The following is a 19,785-nucleotide window of genomic DNA, read 5'->3' on the forward strand; positions in this document are numbered from 1 at the left end:
CTCTGAAGATAGAAATTCATAAAGGTTTAAGCATTTTTATTTTTGAGAGAACTACTCCTTTAAATGCAATAGGCTTCTGTACCTAGTTCCAGAAGTATTTTTCCCGTAGGAGTTGAAATATCATGTTTTTATATTTTTTCCCACAGGAATGTACATAACAAACTTTGACTTGAAGCAAAGAAATATAGGAAAATTTGCCAAAACGTCTTAATTTAACCTTGATTTAACCGAGTAAAAAGAGAACTGGAATTATTGTGAATGACAAAGAAATGTATCATACACCCGGTGCATTAAGGTGCAAGATGTGTTTGGCGTGATTTGTTGCTATTTTCAGACCAGTGCATCTGTTATTTCATTATTGCGCCACGTTGTTTAAATAGCAAATCCATTTGTGCCAGTGTGGACTCATGGGTGTTCCAGTCTAGAAAGGGGGTGTTTTTTTCTGTTTATTCATGACACTTTGCATTTGAATAACGTTATTATCATTAGCAGTATTATTTAATTTATGCATATTTTTATTTGTTTTAATAAAAACAAGTTTAGATTTGTCCACTTGTCGAGTTTTGGAGACGTCTGCATCATCATATGTGGCATAAGAACAGGACGTGTGTTTGGATATAACTCAGTTTTTAGACCACACTTCGTTATTATTCTTCATTTATTTGTTTGCTGGAAATTAGAACTGAATTTAGAAATAGTTTTGAAACAAATCTTTGTGTTTAACAAACAAAGTTAAATATGTACATGGTTTCCGCTACATTCATTCTTCCATAGCAGGACGCCACACCAAAATTCATCCCACCATGGCTACATTACAGCTTCTCATTCAAAACATTCAGTTGTAGCGATCGGACTGGGTAGGGGTGCCAACTTATATATTGATACACTAGCAGTGCAATAACCTTAGTAACCCCTTATAGAGCTAAAGACAAAATAAATCAGACAGAACTAAACCAGTTTAAATCGCATTCTAATATTATTCAATTAGGTCTCCTTACAACCTCAAAATAACACCTTATACATATTATACAACAGAAACATTTTTAAACCATTCCAACAAGCATATGAATAATTCAACACAATCAAATGCACAAAACCAAAATAGTAATAATAATAATATTGTTGTTTTTTTAATAGCGGGTTATAATCGCACTAAAATTTATTAAAAGGTAAGTGGATTGTAACAGTGAGAACTTTTCTGTAATCATAGTAGTGCTGTGCGTTATTTGTTTAACCCTTTAAGGTTACATGCTGAATAACTGACAGTTGCGTGAGGCCAACAGATATGACGTAGCTTTCAGTTAGGATGAACACAGTTTCCATAACTATACTTTATAGATGAAGGTCTATGGCTCTGCATATGACTTTATCTTGCTGGAGTTTATAGCCGCTTCACTTTACTTCAGGAAGTATTATTACCGCTCTGTAGGTCTATTGGAGACATTCATAAATATTCCTAGCAAATCTAATAAATGTTTGATGGATGCTCACTACACAAACGCACTAAATTGCACCTCAGCAGCGTTTATTTGAGAGCGCACAAGAAAATCTGCAGTTGAGCAGCGTGTATTTGAGGGGGTGTGCAAGAAGTTTTGTGCACGAGCAGAGGAAATCGGCACGCAAGCGAAGAGATTGGCATGCTCGTATTACATAAATGCGATCTCGACTTGTAATACTGCGCTCACGACATTTGTCATTGAAATAACGCCATAGGTAGTTGGTAGATCTGTGTAAAAGGCTGCCACCACAGCTAAAAATCCTAGAGGAAACACTGTTGTAGGCTAATGGATGTCTTCAGTGGAGTAAGTTTCGCTCTTTATTCTCGTGCTACAGATGCTCTGATTAACTGTTTTCTTGATAGTGAAGCATTTAGTTTTTCCACTTACAAAGTCCGCCATGTAAATAACAAATGTACCATGGCACAACGCAACTGACTTTTAAAGGGAATGGGAGACGAGACTCTGATTGGTTTAATGCACATTATGCTCAAAACAAGAAGAGAATAAGCTCAGTCCTGTTAGACCATGTGCAGCAGTGCCGAGCGTATTTTTCTGTCCTTAAAAAACCAAAAGTGGATTCAGACATGTCCTTAATGCTTTTGCACCATAGAGCCCAAAGTGTGGCTTGGAATTCATTGAAAGAACAAATTTCCACTTTATTGCAAAAAATGCATATATATATATACACACACACACACACACACACACACACACACACACACACACACACACACACACACACACACATATATATATATATATATATATATATATATATATATATATATATATATATATATACATACATACACACACACATATATATATATATATATGTATATACACACACACATATATATATATACACACACACACACACACACACACACACACACACACACATATATATATATATATATATATATATATATATATATATATATATATATATATATATATATATATACACATATACATACACACACACATACATATATATATATATATATATATATATATATATATATATATATATATATATATATATATATATATATATATATATATATATATATATAAGTATTATGAGAGCATGCTGAGCAGTCAACTCGCTGTATTTTGCAGTTTTAAAGAAGGGGGTGTAGCTAATCTCTGATTGGTGGATTTCCCTGAATAGCATCATGGGGAATGTAGTTTTTCTACACACATTACTCTATAAAACAATTTACTAAAATCAATAGAATCAATTAAAAACCTCTAAACATGTTTATTTTTAAATGTTTATAATTCATTCATTTTCCTTCGGCTTAGTCTGTATTTCAAAGGTTGCCACAGTGGAATGAACCGCCAACTATTCTAGCATATGTTTTCCGCAGCGGATGCCCTTCCTTTCTTTCCCAGGAAAGAATATGAAGGGTTTTACCTCGGGAAGCCAAATGATGGGTTCTGTGGTTCAATAAAGTAGAGGAATTTTTAAGATATTATGAACTTAGCATGATTTTTGTCTGACATGTTTAAAGTCATGCTATTTTACCCAAAGACGAAAAATCATAATTTTTAGTTGTTTATTTTGGTGTTCTTATGCTAAATAATATCTAACTTGAAGTGCTTTGGATGTTTGCTGGGAATATTTTATACATTAACAATCTGTGTGAATCTACCGAAATTATTCTGAGAATGAGATCTGGCTGGCCTGCATACTTCACAGAAAATAACTGCGTATTTTGTAGTGAACTGATGAGACATTTAATTTTCCAGGAAGAGACTGGTTTGATTAGCAAGTTGACCCGCTGTCAGTCCTGACAGCCCCTTTTGTAATTCTTAGTATCAGTTATCTGATAACACACACACACACACACACACACACACACACACACACACACACACACACACACACACACACACACACACACTGACCTCATGTAAGTTCCCCTGAACTCTATTGGTTTAACACAGAGTGGGAGATGCTGTCCTGACAGCCACATCTGATTATCAGGAAGCACAGATATCTTTTGAATTTTGCGGTTGCTCTGCGTTTGAGAAATTCAGGTCGCACATCAGATATAAATACTGCGTGTTACACTGATAAAGCTTAGCATTTTAATCTCAAGCCTTTAATCTGGTAAATGTCATGTAAATTGCTTAGCTAATGTGTACACAGTTACTTCCCTTATAATATATATATATATATATATATATATATATATATATATATATATATATATATAATTTAATAGTATATTAAGTTTGCTTTAATTTATAGATATTTATTATAATTAAATAAATAATTAATTTAATTTAGTGTTTTTTTTTTCTGCCATTAAAAAAATTTATCAGCCGAAAATAAGTTATGCCGTTTAATGGACCCTCTAATTTTTGTGGCTTCTGTCATTGTTGGGGTACTCTTTAAAATATGGAAGCATTAACTTGTATCGAAATATATATCGTTATCAATCAATATAAAAAACAATTATCGAGATTACATATTCGCCATATTGCCCAGCCCTAGTTTTATTCATTATTGTTTTCATTTTAATACTGAAACTTATGTATTGTCAATTACCAAGACAGTTTTTTAAAGTTTTCTTCTAATATTAAGTTTAAATGTTTAAATGTTAATATTAATAATGAATAAAAATGGATCATTAATTTTATATTTAATATTATATTTTTGTATATTTTATTTCAGCCTTAAGTTTTTTACATATTAACATCTAGCATAGATATAATTTTAATAATTTTGTATTTATTTGAATGCATTAACTGATTTATTTCAGTTAAATGTGAGGCATTTTAAAACATAATGGTAAAATAATAATAATAATAATAATAATAATAATAATAATAATAATAATAATAATAATAATGAATAATACACCATTATTTTGAAAATATTTATCCAAATATGTATATTTTATTTCACCTTTAAGTTTTTTTATATATTAACATTTAGCATAGATATAATTTGAGTAATTTTGTATTTATTTTAATGCATCAACTGATTTATTTTAGCCATTTATTTTAGAGACATTTTTAAACCTAATAGTAAAAAAATTTAAATAAATAATAAATAATACATCATTAATAGATAAATATTTATCTAATATGTATATTTAGTTTCAGCTTTGTTTCAGTTTTTTAATATTTACATTCAGATTTAATTTTGATAATTAATTTTATATTCATTTTAATACCTAATCATGCTTATTTCAGTTCAATATTAAGGCATTAAATAAAAGGTTTCTTCTTATATTAAAAGATTCAATAATAATAATTTATGCTAATAGATAAATATCTCATTTTTATATTTTATTAACGCTTTATTTAAACTAACAAAAGCCCTTTTATAGTTTTAGTAGCTTTTTAAAGTTGTTGTCATTGTTTCTTTATTAGTTTTTTTTAAAGTAGCACTGTTATTTGCTGATGCTATATCATCACATTGATAGTTCACATTATTTGAATCTAATTTAATATTAATAATAATAAAGATATTAAATAATGTTCACACTTTACAATAAAGATTCATTAGTTAATGTATTTACTAACATGAACTAATGACGAACAATATATCTACAACATTTATTCATCGTGATTCAACATTAACTAATGCATTGATAAAATCTAGAAGTGAGTTAATGCACTGTGAGTTAACAATCTAACAATCAATGACTTTATTTTAATCAAATAACATTAACAGAGATGAATAAACACTGTGGTATAATAATAAATATATAGATAACTGTCTGTTCATGCCAGTAAATACAACTAATAAAATCCCTAATGTAAAGTGTTGCTAAAATAATTCACAATCTGTCAAAGTTAAGCATGTTCAATGTGTTATTAAGGAAGTCATCAGTGTGAGGGGGACTCGATGCTCTGGGCTAGCATAGTATGCGGTTTCACTTTTCGCGATATGCTTGATAAACAGGAAGCTGAAATTTCCCTCGTATGACACGTTTCCTGTAGTGTCTTCTAATGGTGTGTTTTTGATTGAAGAGAAGCGTGGGCTGGCGAGGGGAGTGTTCAGCTGTCATTTCTGGTAAGGTGTTGCTGCAGCCGTGGGCAGATAAAGCTGAATGACGCTCGTCTGAAGGGGTTTTACCCTGCAGTGACTGGAAGGCAACAGAGCGGCTAGTCAAGCTGCAGATAGCAAGCATAGCACTGATGTCGCTTATATCGGGAATCGTCACGTCTCCCTTGGGTAGCTAAAAATAATGGCCCATAACAAGCAACTAACATGCTCTTTACATGGTGCTTTATTATTAGGTATGTGGCTCATTTAAAATTTACCTGTGGACATTTATTAGGATGATGCAGTTCGGTGTAGGTTTTAAGAATTTGTGAGTCAATCTTTTCAAAGCTGATCGGGAAATAATAGACAAATAAAAAAATCATTATTATTTCACATACTGAGCCTTATCATACACCCAACGCATTGCAAGTGTTTTATTTATTTATTTTTATTTTTTTTGCTATTTTCAGCCTGGCGCAGGTTTCATTTTCACGCTTTGCACAACATTGTTTAAATAGCAAATGCATTTCTATGTTAATGGGCGTGCTGTCTGAAAAGTAGAGGTGGGCAAAGCGAAGCTTCATGAAACACTGAAACATTCAAAGCTTCGAAACCCGTCTCTACAATGACACCGTCATTTTATGTATTGCTCTGGAACAGCTTCAGCAAAAAAACAGTTACGCAAATTGAGGTATTAAACCCCATGTGGTAGAATTGAGGCTTCAAGTAGTGATGGGCAAAGCGAGGCTTCATGAAACATTGAAACTGTCGAAACAAGCGTGTCGAAGCTTTGAAAAGTTTGGAAACCCGGCTCTACAGTGACAACTAGTGGTCATTTTTACGTATTGCTCTGCAACCTTGTTTAAATAGCAAATCAATTTCTTTGCCAATGGGTGTGCTTTCTAAAAAATAGTGGTGGGCAAAGCGAGGCTTTGTGAAACAGTTGAAGCAAATGCGTTAAAGAATCGAAGCGTTTTGAAACCTGTCTTTTACATTGACACCTAGTGGTCATTTTATGAATTGCTCTGGAACAGCTTCAGCAAATAAACAGTTAAGCCAGGGATGTCGAAGCTCAGTCCTGAAGGGGCAGTGTCCTGCTAAGTTAAGCTCCAACTTCAACACACCTGCCTACAAGTTTCTAGTATTCCTAGAAAGAGCTTGATTAGCTGGTTTAGGTGTGGTTAATTGGGGTTGGAACTAAAATATGTAGGACACCGGCCCTCCAGGACCGAGTTTGGACAACCCTGAGTTAAGCAAATTGAGGTATTAAACCCCATGTGGTAGAATTGAGGCTTCAAGTAGTGATGGGCAAAGCGAGACTTCATGAAACATTGAAACTGTCGAAACAAGCGTGTCGAAGCTTTGAAAAGTTTGGAAACCCGGCTCTACAGTGACAACTAGTGGTCATTTTTACGTATTGCTCTGCAACCTTGTTTAAATAGCAAATCAATTTCTTTGCCAATGGGTGTGCCGTCTGAAAAGTAGTGGAGGGTAAAACAAGGCTTCATAAAACATTGAAACAGTCGAAACAAGTGTGTCGAAGCTTTTAAAAGTCTGGAAACCCGTCTCTACAGTGATACCTAGTGGTGATTTTTATGTATTGCTCTGCAAAGTTCTCTAAATAGCAAACGCATTTCTGTGCCAAAGAGCGTGCTGTCTAAAAAGTAGTGGAGGGCAAAGCAAGGCTTCCTAAAACACTAAATCAGCCGAAGCAAATGTGTCGAAGCTTTTAAAACGCTTTGAAACCTGTCTCTACAGTGACACCTAGTGGTCATTTTAATGTATTGGTCTGGAACGTTGTAAAAATAGCAAATGCATTTCTGTCAATGGATGTGCTGTCTGAAAAGTAGCGGTGGGCAAAGCTAGACTTCATGAAACACTGAAACAGTCGAAGCAAATGCGACAAAGCGTTTTGAAACCTGTCTCTACAGTGATACCTAGTGGTCATTCTTATGTATTGCTCTGCAACCTTGTTTAAATAGCAAATCAATTTCTTTGCCAATGGGTGTGCTTTCTAAAAAATAGTGGTGGGCAAAGCGAGGCTTTGTGAAACAGTTGAAGCAAATGCGTTAAAGAATCGAAGCGTTTTGAAACCTGTCTTTTACATTGACACCTAGTGGTCATTTTATGAATTGCTCTGGAACAGCTTCAGCAAATAAACAGTTAAGCCAGGGATGTCGAAGCTCAGTCCTGAAGGGGCAGTGTCCTGCTAAGTTAAGCTCCAACTTCAACACACCTGCCTACAAGTTTCTAGTATTCCTAGAAAGAGCTTGATTAGCTGGTTTAGGTGTGGTTAATTGGGGTTGGAACTAAAATATGTAGGACACTGGCCCTCCAGGACCGAGTTTGGACAACCCTGAGTTAAGCAAATTGAGGTATTAAACCCCACGTTGTAGAATTGAGGTTTCAAGTGATTTTGTGGAGCAGTGAGAGTTCCAGACTAGCATGTCGAGATAATGGGTGAGGCAGCTATAGATGTCACTTTTTAAATGCTCTGTTCTTGTAACGTGTTTTGTTTTAACACTGATCTGACATCTGAATAAACACATTGTGATTAAATATGTCTTGTTTTGGCTATAATAAGTAACGTTATTAAAGATATGTTATTAAAAATGTCCTCAAAATAACATTAGAGATCACTTACAGCCAATAAGAGAGCAGTATCCACTAGCATGGGTACCTGCAGGCCAGCAGAAGGTTGGGGAGAAGTTAAAGGCGCTCATTTTCGGTTTATTTGGACCCAAATGGAAGGAAAACTAGTGTAAATTTGGCAGGAGCACCCGTGTCTGTTTGACGTGTCATGTGAGCAATACCACAACCAGGTTACAAAAGAAAAAAGATAAGAAGAAATTGCTAATTCCTTTTAAACCCAGGTGAGCAAATATGTACGCCATGGATTTAATAACAAAAGATATACAATGTGTTTTTGGTTGAGATGTAGTTTGGGCAAAGTTGTTGCTGATTCTTCCTATTTTAAAATCATGCAGTGTGAAACCCCGTCGCCGATCCATCTTGCAGTGTAATCAAAACAGCGATGAAACGCAAGCCCAGATAGTCATACAGTGTGAAAACATCCATGACACGACCACTTTGAAAATCATGCAGTCTGAACTCGGCATCACTGAATCCCTACTGAAAAAGAGGTGCATTGTTGACGCTTCGCCATTTTGAGAAAACTGAAATAGATTGCACCACTGAACAACTAAAAGTTGGTCTAAAGTCAAAGGTGGAGAGTATTCATTTGTTATTTAAACAGCGTGTTAGTGTTATTTGCCTATGTGGGTCCAAAATGTGTGCACACGTTGTTTAATACACACACAGTGATGTATAGCAGTACATGAAAAACCTTAAATATGAAAAATTAAAGGAATAAAATAAAAAAGGAGCAGCTTGAGGAGCTTTGGTTAAAATGTACATCTGTTTAGCATTGTTATTATTAGTAGTAGTAGTAATTATGTGCATATTCATATTTGTTTTCAGCATTTTTTGTTTAGATTTGTACATCTATCAGGTTTTAGAGGCATTTGCATCACTATATAGGGGCATAGGAAAAGGAAGTGTGTTTGGATATAACTCACCTTTTGACCACACTTCATTGTTATTGTTCATTTATTAGATTGCTGGAAATTAGAACTGAATTTTGAAATTGTTTATGTACTTTTCATTAATTTATTTTCCTTCAGCGTAGTCCTTTATTTATCAGGGGTAACTACAGCTGAATGAATCGCCAACTATTCCAGCATTTGGGACACACTACTTCTATTTTCAAATAAAATTTGGGATGGATGGCATGTAAATCGGGACATAGTAAACAGGTCTCAGCTACCAAGATTGATCAAAATATCTTCTTTTCAACAGAAGAAACTCCCATAGGTTTTGAATAACTGAAGATAATTAAATTTGTTTGGTTGAACTGTCCCTTTAACATCACCATACACTATAAACGGTAGAGCAAAACACCTACAGTGTGAGTCGTTCAGCCAGTCACAAGCCAAAGAGTTCTTACCTCATTAATTATTCATATTCTCTGTACAGTCACAGAAAGTTCTGCATGCTTTGTTTCAGCTTCTGAAAGGAAAAAATAAAGGTGTTACAAATATTCTCACAATTGAATTAGCAGTTGTAGTTCGAAACAATCAGCCTATTGAAGTAAAGCCTCCACTCATTTTCTTCAAATGAAAATTTATCTTCAACAATTACTCATAAACTTTTAAAGTCAGCTCGGTTGTGAGCTTTGCGTTTGTTAATTGTTTGTATGTGTATTTGTTCAACCTGTTTGTGTTAACTTATTTTAAATAATAATGTTTAATAGTGGGAAAACTACATTACCCATGATGCTGTATTGGAATTTCCACCAATCAGAGAGTTGAAAAGAAAGCGTGGAGCTCCGCCCACTCTCATAAACCACCATATATATTCATATTTTGCAGCATACTTGAAATATACGATTTATTTAAATACAACCAATAATTTTATATCATACTATTAAATAATATGAAGATTTACAGTGTATAACATTTCCTTAATGTAGTTTCATACATTTAATTAGATTGTGACATTTGCAAAGAATTATTTGATGCATTCATGTAAAAGGGTTGTGTGCCTGTTCAGGTCATAAATGTTACTGATCTCATGAATATGCAAATGAGAACACTTAGATTTACATATGTACAAAACCAATCATTAAGCAAATCATACTAACCTCATTAATTATCAAACATTTTCACAATTGGAGTAGAAAATGGTGTGGCGAACAGTAACAGTTTACACAGAGCCCTGTACAGTGTGTTGTTGAACAAATATCAATCATAAAGCAAACCGTTTTAAGATTCATAACTTTCCCTATCTTTTGATGATGCTAAGAAATTAATTCATGCTTTTATTTTCTCTCGGCTTGATTATTGCAATGCTATTTTTACTGGTTTACCTAAGAGATCTATAAGGAAGTTGCAACTAAATGCAGCAGCCAGAGTTTTGATGAAATTGAAGAAATGAGAACATATCACACCAGCATTAATAGATACTGGTATTTATAGATAATACACTGGTTACCATTGCACCAAATAATAATAATAATTCCTTACATTTATATAGCGCTTTTCTGGGCAGTCAAAGCGCTTTACACAATGGGGGGGAATCTCCTCATCCACCACAAGTGAGCAGCATCCACCTGGATGACGCGACGGCAGCCATTTTGCGCCAGACCGCACACCACACACCAGCTGATTGGTGGAGAGGAGACAGTGATGAAGCCAATTGAATATGGGGATGGTTAGGAGGCCGTGATGGACAGAGGCCAGTGGGCAGATTTGGCCAGGATGCCGGGGTTAAACCCCTACTCTTTTCGAAGGACATCCTGGGATTTTTAACGACCACAGAGAGTCGGGACCTCGGTTTAACGTTTCATCCAAAAGACAGCGCTGAGCAGTATAGCGTCCCCTTAAATATACTGGGGCATTAGGACCCACACAGACCGCAGGTTGGGTGCCCCCTGCTGGCCTCACTAACACCACTTCCGGCAGCAACCTAGCTTTCCCATGTGGTCTCCCATCCAGGTACTGACCGGGCGCAGCCCTGCTTAGCTTCAGTGGGTGACCATGTGAGAGTTGCTACGCTCTTCTAGCGCTCGACTTTTAAAAATTTCACTCTGTAGACCTGATGCGATCTGGCGGCACTGTTTTTAGTCACTATGCTCCAAAAATTTGGAATTGTCTCCCAAATGAAGTGAAATAATCCCCCAGCATTTATGTTTTTAAAAAGCATGTTAAGACACATCTTTTTAAAGTTGCGTATGAATACAACAGTTTGTGAAGTGTGTGCAATTTATGTATATTGTGTAGGTATCTGCATGTATGCATGTACGGTGTGTGTATGCATATGTGAGGACTATAGTGTGTTTGATTATGTGGTTATATGCATATATGCACATGTACATACAGTTGAAGTCAGAATTATTAGCCCCCTTTTGATTTTGATATTATTATTATAAATATTTCCCTAATGATGTTTAACAGAGAAATGACATTTTCACAGTATGTCTGATAATATTTTTTCTTCTGGAGAAAGTCTTATCTGTTTTATTTCGGCTAGAATAAAAGTAGTTATTAATTAAAAAAAAAAAAAAACATTTTTGGGACAAAATTATTAGCCCCTTTAAGCAATTTTTTTTTGTCGATAGTCTACTGAACAAACCATCATCATACAATAACTTGCCTAATTACCCTAACCTGCCTAGTTCACCTTATTAACCTAGTTAAGCCTTTGAATGTCACTTTAAGCTGTATAGAAGTGTCTTGAAAAATATCAAGTAAATTATTATTTACTGTCATCATGGCAAAGATAAAATAAATCAGTTATTAGAAATAAGTTTTTAAAACTATTATTCTTAGAAATGTGCTGAAACAATCTTCCCTCTATTAAACAGAAATTGGGGGAAAAAAACAGGGGCGCTAATAATACAAGGGGGCTAATAATTCAGACTTCAACTGTATATGCTTTTATCCGAGTATATATTTGTTGTTTATTATGCTGTATTTGTCTATATATTTTTTATGTGGTTGATTTTAAAGGGTCACGAAACACCCAAACACATTTTTTGAGCTGTTGACAGTCGTATACGTGTCCCACACTGCTAAAAACACTATTAGGACACATATATTACACTAAAAAGTGAAAATTGATTGTTTGATTTTTGCGTTATTTTAATCAAATTCGTACTTCCGGTTTGAAACAAATTTTTGAAGCTGTGTCACAGCCATGAGATCTTAGCGTGTTTTCCAGCGTGTAGACTGGACGTCTGTACCAGGGCGTCCCGTATTACGTCTCTGAGTGTGTTGCATTCATTCATGAGTATGGCTTGGTTCAAACCAATCAGCGGGCACCATTATGTATGCGCTGCAACTTCATTAATATGCTTCATTAATATGTTCAGATGGCAAAGAGACAAGTATGTGAAGGTGTGAAGGTGTGAATAATGTGAAGGTTTTGTTTCATTTTCTCTCTATGAGAGCGCTGCTGGACTCACACGTGGATCCGTGTACGCGACGCGCGGCTGAAAAGCGTTTGTTTGGAACATTTTTTACTCGAGAGCATTTCTCATCAATGGTGAGATCTGGATTTGCTGCTTGTCTTTAAAAAAAGATGCAGCTCCAGTATGTGTTGATTGTTCTGTCTACAGATTCGGTAAGTGTGTGCGATCAGCGCCCTTTCTTTGTTCATTCAGATGACAAAGTTATAGGGCCCTATCATACACCCGGCGCAATGTGGCGCAAGGCGCAGCACAATACTCTTTTGCTACTTTTAGCTCGGCGCAAGGGTCATTTTAAGGTGTTGCGCCACGCTTTTTAAATAGCAAATGCATTTGCGCTCAAATGTGCGCCCATAGGCGTTCTGGTCTAAAAAAGCAGGCGTGTTTTGGCGCGTTGCTATTTTGAGAAACTGTAAATAGTCTGATCTTTAGACCAGAACAAAGTCGGTCTATTGTCTGGCACAAAGTGCGCCTGGCTTACACGCTACACACAAGATGTAGAGCAATACACAAATATCTTTACATATGAAAAATATATAATATCTTAAGGATATATATATAGGATATAAATATAAATGATTAAAATATTACAAAACATATTAATTTCTAGCCTACATGAAGATTTAAAAACCACTACCTTCCAGTTCATTCAATTTGCTTTTGTATAATGTTATTATTATTTGCAGTACTATTTATTATATCCATATTTATATTTGTTTTATTAAAAACAAGCTTAGATTTGTCCACCTGTCAGGTTTTAGACCATATGGGGCACAGCAGGTGTATTTGGAAATAACTCAGTATTTTGACCACACTTCATTATTATTGTTCATTTATACGTTTGCTGGAAATTAGAACTGAATTTAGAAATAGTTTTGAAACAAATCTTTCCGCTTAACAAACGAAATTAATTATTTATAGGCTAATTGATGTCTGTGCGTAAAGGTTTCCCTATCCACGAGAGCAAAAGCGAAAGTGAACTTACTTTACGTCTAAATGCGCTTATGGCGTGACGCAGCTGGCTCTGAAAGGGAATGGGAGATGAGGCTCTAATTGGTTTATTCTCAAAAAACACCTGTAACTCATTAAGAAAATAAACTCAACCCTTTTAGACCATGCGCCATGGCGCAAAGCGGATTTTCCCGTCCTTAAATTAGCAAAAATGCGTTCTGACACGCCCTGAAAGCATTTGCGCCCTGCGTTTTGCGCTCTGCAAAATAGAGCCCATAGTTCGCATGGTCAGCTTTCAGTGTTTAGAGACAGACCTTCAAAATGATTTCTAAGTCACTTAGTTTACAGTACGTTAATATCACTACAATCTACTCTGTGTATAGACAAGTAAGCACTGTAAGCAAACTTTTGCTGACCGTCGTGTTGAATTTTCGCTGCATTTTGTGACAGGATAGTCTACACACACGGCTTTCTTACTTACTGAATGCATCTGAGTTACAGAGAAATGCAGAGGCTTTTTTCTCCAATACGACATGCGGTATCAAACATTTCACCGTGATTAAACACACTGTCTTTCTCCCCTGCGTGCGTGTTTGTTTTTCCTCGGTCAGAAGAGCGTGCACAAATGGCAACTCCCATTTTAATTCAAACCCTGCCCATTTTCCCTCCCCCGACACTCCCACCCAAACAGAGCTAGACACACCCACTTTCCTGACTTTTTCCAAACTAGAGGTGTGAAAACATCCTGCTGAAACGGGGGGTTTTTCATGGCCCTTTAATGCTTGTTTGTTGTTTGTGAAGCACTTTGATTTGCGTGTATGTAGAAAAAGTGCTATACAAATAAAATGTATTATTATTATTATTCAGTACAGACACTAAATAATCAACTTTAAGAAGATAAACTATGAGATCATATTAATATCATACGACAAACACTTTCACTGCTGGATAAGCAGTAACTGTTGAATAATACATAAGTGCTGTGCCTGTTCGACCAATCAGTGTTATTGATTTCATGAATATTTAAATAAGAATGTTATAGTTTAACAAATGTACATTGTGACAACCTGAATGAGCAATATACAGGCTAATTACTAATCTAAGGTTATGAAACGTTCATAAAGGTCATAGAAATAAATGTCATATTGGGTTGTGTTTTTATTTGTAACTATGGTGCCCTCTAGAGGACAAAACAATTTAAGTCCTCCCACATGAAAAAATACTAAGGTAAATAGGCTTCTGTTTTGAATCGTACTATAGTAAAATATAATATACTGTATATATTATAGATTTTATAACACTTTGTTAATGAATGCTACACGAACTCAATGGATATCTGTAATAAATACTGTAGTATACTGTAGTTTTTTAGTTTTAAACTCTGGACTAACCCAAACAATGGGTTAAATGTAGTCCTATTACTTTAATAATAATAATAATAATAATAATAATAATAACTATCAGTTGGGTTAGACAACATTACACCCAGATTTGGGTTGAATTAACCCAGCATTTTTACAGTATTCTTCAGAGTTTTTACAAAGATTTTCTCTCACCTAGATCGTGTTATTACCGTCCTCTGTTTTCTGTTTGTGTTATAGGAGAGTGAAAGCTTGGAGAAGGAAAACGCAGCGCTCAGGAAAGAGGTGAAGAGACTCACAGAAGAGGCCAAATATCTGTCGACCGTCCTGAGCAACCATGAGCCGCTGTGCACGGGCCTGAGCGGCGCGTCCCCGGAGCTGCTGTATGGCGCGCACCACGGAGCGTTCCACCAGCACATCAGCGTGCCGCACTACCCACTCTGACCGCCAGAGGCCACCGGAGTCCCGCACAGAACCCGCCCGGTCCCGTCAATGAACTTTGGTTGAGTTAAAAACCGCGTACATAGTCATCATCATCAGCAGGCATCTAAGTGATCTTAACAACCATTGAGTATCAAAGGAATAGAACAAAATCCTCCAGATGTATCGATTTTGTGACAATGATATTTTAGTTAGTTAAAAAAAGTATTGAACAAGTTATGTTTCGTTTCTGCTAAATACATTTCTAAAGGAGCTGTTGACATGAAATTGCACCAGAGTTTTGGAAAAACCCCAAACAATACAAACATAAAACAAAACTCAATAATTAGTTAAATGCAATTACAATGGAATGACAGAAGGAGAACTCCTGAACAAATGTAATGAACTTAACACTTTATATAAAATGAAAGCTTCAAGACTCCTCTTGTATGGAGAATGGAGCTGCATATATTGTTCAGGTGTGATTTTGCTCACAGACTTTAACAGTCTTCAAATCTTGATGTTTCTGTGGGTCTTGTCTATCAACTCTGATCTTTACTTCTCAATTGGATTCAGATCAGGAGACTGGTTGTGCCATTCTAGCAGCTTTAACTTCTTTTCTAAAAAGCAGTTGAGAGTTTTATTGGCTTTTTTTGGGATTGTTGTCTTATTGAAATGTCCGCCCTGATTTCATATTCATCATCTGGTAATATAGGTATTTAGATTAAAGCAGCTAATATTCAATTACACTGACGAGGAGCTGAAAATCTCTATATTAGCATTTGTCCGTGTTTTGTGATTCATGTTTTTATTTTCTTCTCGTTTATTTATGCTTTTGAATTGCATTATGGGGCCTTGGTCTTTCTTTCAACAACTTTTAACCTTAACAAGAATGAAAAAATGACTTTTATTAACATTTTTAATAGTTTAAAGTGATATATTGTCTTGGTGTTGTAAATTATGCTACAAAAACCCTTTCACTTTATTGCCTGTATATTTTCTGTTATTTAATTTCTCTATACATTATTTCTTATACATTATATTATCTCAAATTATAAACTATTAAAATGTCAATAAAATCACTTTGTTAAAGTGTGGAGTTGAATTTTACCATCTAAAGTGGCAATTCACAACCATAAATAAAGCAAAAACACCTGTGAATCACAAAATACGGACATTGTTAATTAACATATATATTTTTAACAGTGTACTGAAAGATTTTAGCTGCAGTCTGGGCTTTCCATGCCTTTTTACAGCTCCCTTTCCTCATGTGTTCAAAATTTTTCCTTGTCATTTCATTTTATTACACATAACTTCTAAAATTAATTTGTTTTGTTGTCTTTGCATGTGTACAGAGATATTTCAGCTGCTGTCTGGGCTTTCCCTGCCTCGTTACACCACCTCACTTTCTTCATGTGTTCAAAATGTTTCCCTCATTTTATTTTATTACTCATAACTTAATTTTTAAACTAGTTAGTTTTGTTGCCTTCGCATGCATGGATTACTTTGGTATTACTGACATCTGGTGAAAATTTCAAGTCATCAGCACCTTAAGACATATTTTTTGAGAAAAGTGTTGATATGATCAATACTTTTTTTAGCCACTGTTTATCATTTTTAGTTGTTTTTTTTTTTGTCTAAAGTTAGTTATATATTCCCAACTCCTTGAACAAAATCTCATGTCTGTATAATGCAAGCATATGTAGTGTTAAACGTTGGCTACTCGCAAAGGTGCATGGCAATGACACAATGAATGTTTTCAGTTTAGATTTCATTACAAGCCAGTCTACTGATTCATATGATCGTCGAGTTTATTCTATTTCTGTGAAATGTTTTATGAGATGACTGGACTTAATTCTTAAGAAAATGATGTCGATTGTGTATCCTCCTCACATGTTTATGTGTGAATGTTTTTCTATTATGACTCATTTAAAATGTTGAATTGGTCAAACGTTCTGAATGTACTTTATACATGCAATTTTAGCGGATTGTTTTTATTCTGAACGCGTTGAGATGTTCGAAAGTTGTACTAAAACTGCTGCATTTTATCTCGGTTGTTTAGGAGGGAAAAATTTGTATCCGTGATCTTCTGTGATCACCCGTGAAGTAAATAAAACAATAAATATAAAAGATATTGACACAATTCATGTATTTGAACACAGTGTCCTCTTTACTTAAACAGTGCTATTCAAGGGTTTCAGTGGGTTTTAAAACCCTTTATTTTTTTCCACAAATTAAAATAATCATAGCAAAATGTCTTAAGTTCGTAAAGTAATGACTATAAAAAATAATATCTTCATGTGCAGGGGCGGATTTGGGGGCCCTAAGTAATTTATGCCATAAACAGTCCTAATATGCACCATTAGTATTTACACTCACTGGCCACTATTTGTTATACCTTACTAGAACCGGATTGGACCCTGTTTGCCTTCAGAACTGCCTTAATCCTTCGTTGCATAGATTCAACAAGGTACTGGAAATATTCCTCAGAGTAGGCTGTGGCGTTGACACGATGCTCAAGTTGTACTAATGGGCCCAAAGTGTGCCAAGAAAATATCCACCACACCATTATACCACCACCACCAGCCTGAACCGTTGATACAAAGAAGCATGGGTCCATGCTTTCATGTTTCGGACACCAAACTCTGACCCTACTATCTGAATGTTGTAGCAGAAATCGAGACTCATCAGACCAGGCAACGTTTTCCCAATCTTCTATTGTCCAATTTTGGTGAGCCTGAGTGAATTGTAGCCCCACCTTCCTGTTCTTAGCTGACAGAAGTGGCACCCGGTGGTCTTCTGCTGCTGTAGCCTATCCGCTTCAAGGTTGGACGGACACGAGATGCTCTTCTGCAGACCTTGGTTTTAATTTGACTTACTGTTGCCTTTCTATTAGCTGGAATCAGTCTGGCCATTCTCCTCTGACCTCTGGCATCAATAAGGCATTTGCACCCCCAGAACTGCCGCACACTGAATATTTTCTCTTTTTCGCACTATTCTCTGTAAACCCTAGAGATGGTTATGCATGAAAATCCCAGTATATGGGCAGTTTCTGAAATAGTCCAGCCCGTCTGGCACTAACATCCATGCCACGTTCAAAGTCACTTAAATCCCCTTTCTTTCCCATTCTGATGCTCGGTTTGAACTGCAGCAGATCGTCTTGACCATGTCTACATGCCTAAATGCATTGAGTTGCTGCCATGAAACTTGTAAAGTAGTGTAGAGAGGATATATTAATGCCTTTGAATCTTCACGTAAAAAGGAAAGACGCAAAAGACTATTTGAAAGTGACAATATTCTTCCTTCCATGTTCATATTATTTTCCTTTTTTTATATAAACTTTCACTTGTGTTTTGTTTTGTTTTTTCCTCCACATTCTAAAATATACAAATTGCATTTTCAATTCACATGTTCATAATGATGTTTTTTTCCCCCCAGATTTTTCTTAAAACAGATTTCTTTTTCAGATAACAGTTACTTTTAAGCACTTTCTTTGATCAAACAATATTTGCTAATAGCGTTTCCTCTAAATCAAAAACTCTGCTGCCCTCTATGAGTGACCATGAGAATAGCAATCCTAGAAAAAGGTTCTTTATAGTGGAAAATATGATTTTCTTCAGAATATTAAAATGTTTTTGCAGGAATAAAAACATGTCTAAAAAGATATTTGATAATTAAAAATGTTTTTTTCTGTCTTCAACAACTGTTTTGCTACATTTTTTTAAGAACTCTGGTTTTTCTGCAGAGACATTTTGCCGTTTTAATTGGGGGAAACTGTAAAAGTTGTTTGCAGGCAAGCAAAACCAATCTATTTGCATACATGTTACCTCAAAGAACTATGTGGGATCCTACAATAAATGGTAAGTAGAAGGACGAGACCACCAGCATGGCACAAATGACTAATATTTCAAAGAACACCTGTATGGATTTTTTTTATGATGTAACATAATAAAGGTGACACTTCCCTTACAATGGATATGTGTTGTTAATCTACTGACACTCAGGCCATTCAAAATGCACATGGGATCTTTAGTAGAACATTAAATGATCTGTCTATGCAAGAATCATTTATTATATTTACAACATTGTTAGCTTTAATCTATTCTACATCCTCTGTTAAGTTTCTTGAATGTTTTGCTTCATAAGGCTTCAGAGCATCATCAACAGTCATAGGTTGTTTTTTGTTTTGCTAATGTTTTTCTGACTCTTAAATGCCACCACAGTTTCAGAGGAAAACCCTCATTTAAAAATTTCGCCACTAGAGGGCACACATGCACAACAAACAAAGGCGTAGTTTGATGACACTGAGTGTGGAATCATGGGGGTTGTGGTCTTTATTACATCCTATACATCCTCCTGCTGAAACCTAATTAGTTAGAATTGCTAATTTCTCTGAATATTAACATTTAGGATAACGTAAGTACACAATTCAGCAAAATATACAGCACTGTACTAGTGATTTTTGGATATTTTACTGAAAAGAAAATCTTACATGCTGTGCCTTTAATGTTCACA

The 19,785-nt window shown here is 35.2% G+C and overlaps 2 protein-coding genes across 15 annotated transcripts in view; both read left to right on the forward strand.

The window, feature by feature from the left end:
- The window catches only part of batf (basic leucine zipper ATF-like transcription factor), a 79,239-nt gene extending 61,826 nt beyond the window's left edge, over window positions 1-17,413 (forward strand). For 5 of the 14 annotated variants that reach the window (XR_015517829.1, XR_015517826.1, XR_015517830.1 and 2 more), the window contains 2 exons: window positions 15,091-16,101; window positions 16,391-17,413. Coding sequence is in view for 7 of the 14 variants with exons in the window: in NM_001443437.1 (NP_001430366.1) it covers window positions 15,091-15,294 (204 nt within the window). In the remaining 7 variants the exon portion in view is untranslated. 14 annotated transcript variants of the gene reach the window in all.
- Window positions 1-19,785, forward strand: part of flvcr2b (FLVCR choline and putative heme transporter 2b) — a 343,389-nt gene that overhangs the window by 310,994 nt on the left and 12,610 nt on the right. The gene's annotated exons all lie outside the window — the stretch shown is intronic.

The sequence above is a fragment of the Danio rerio genome, chromosome 20 (genome assembly GCF_052040795.2).
Source record: "Danio rerio strain M-AB ecotype USA chromosome 20, GRCz13ab, whole genome shotgun sequence".
In the NCBI taxonomy this organism is placed as follows: domain Eukaryota; kingdom Metazoa; phylum Chordata; class Actinopteri; order Cypriniformes; family Danionidae; genus Danio; species Danio rerio.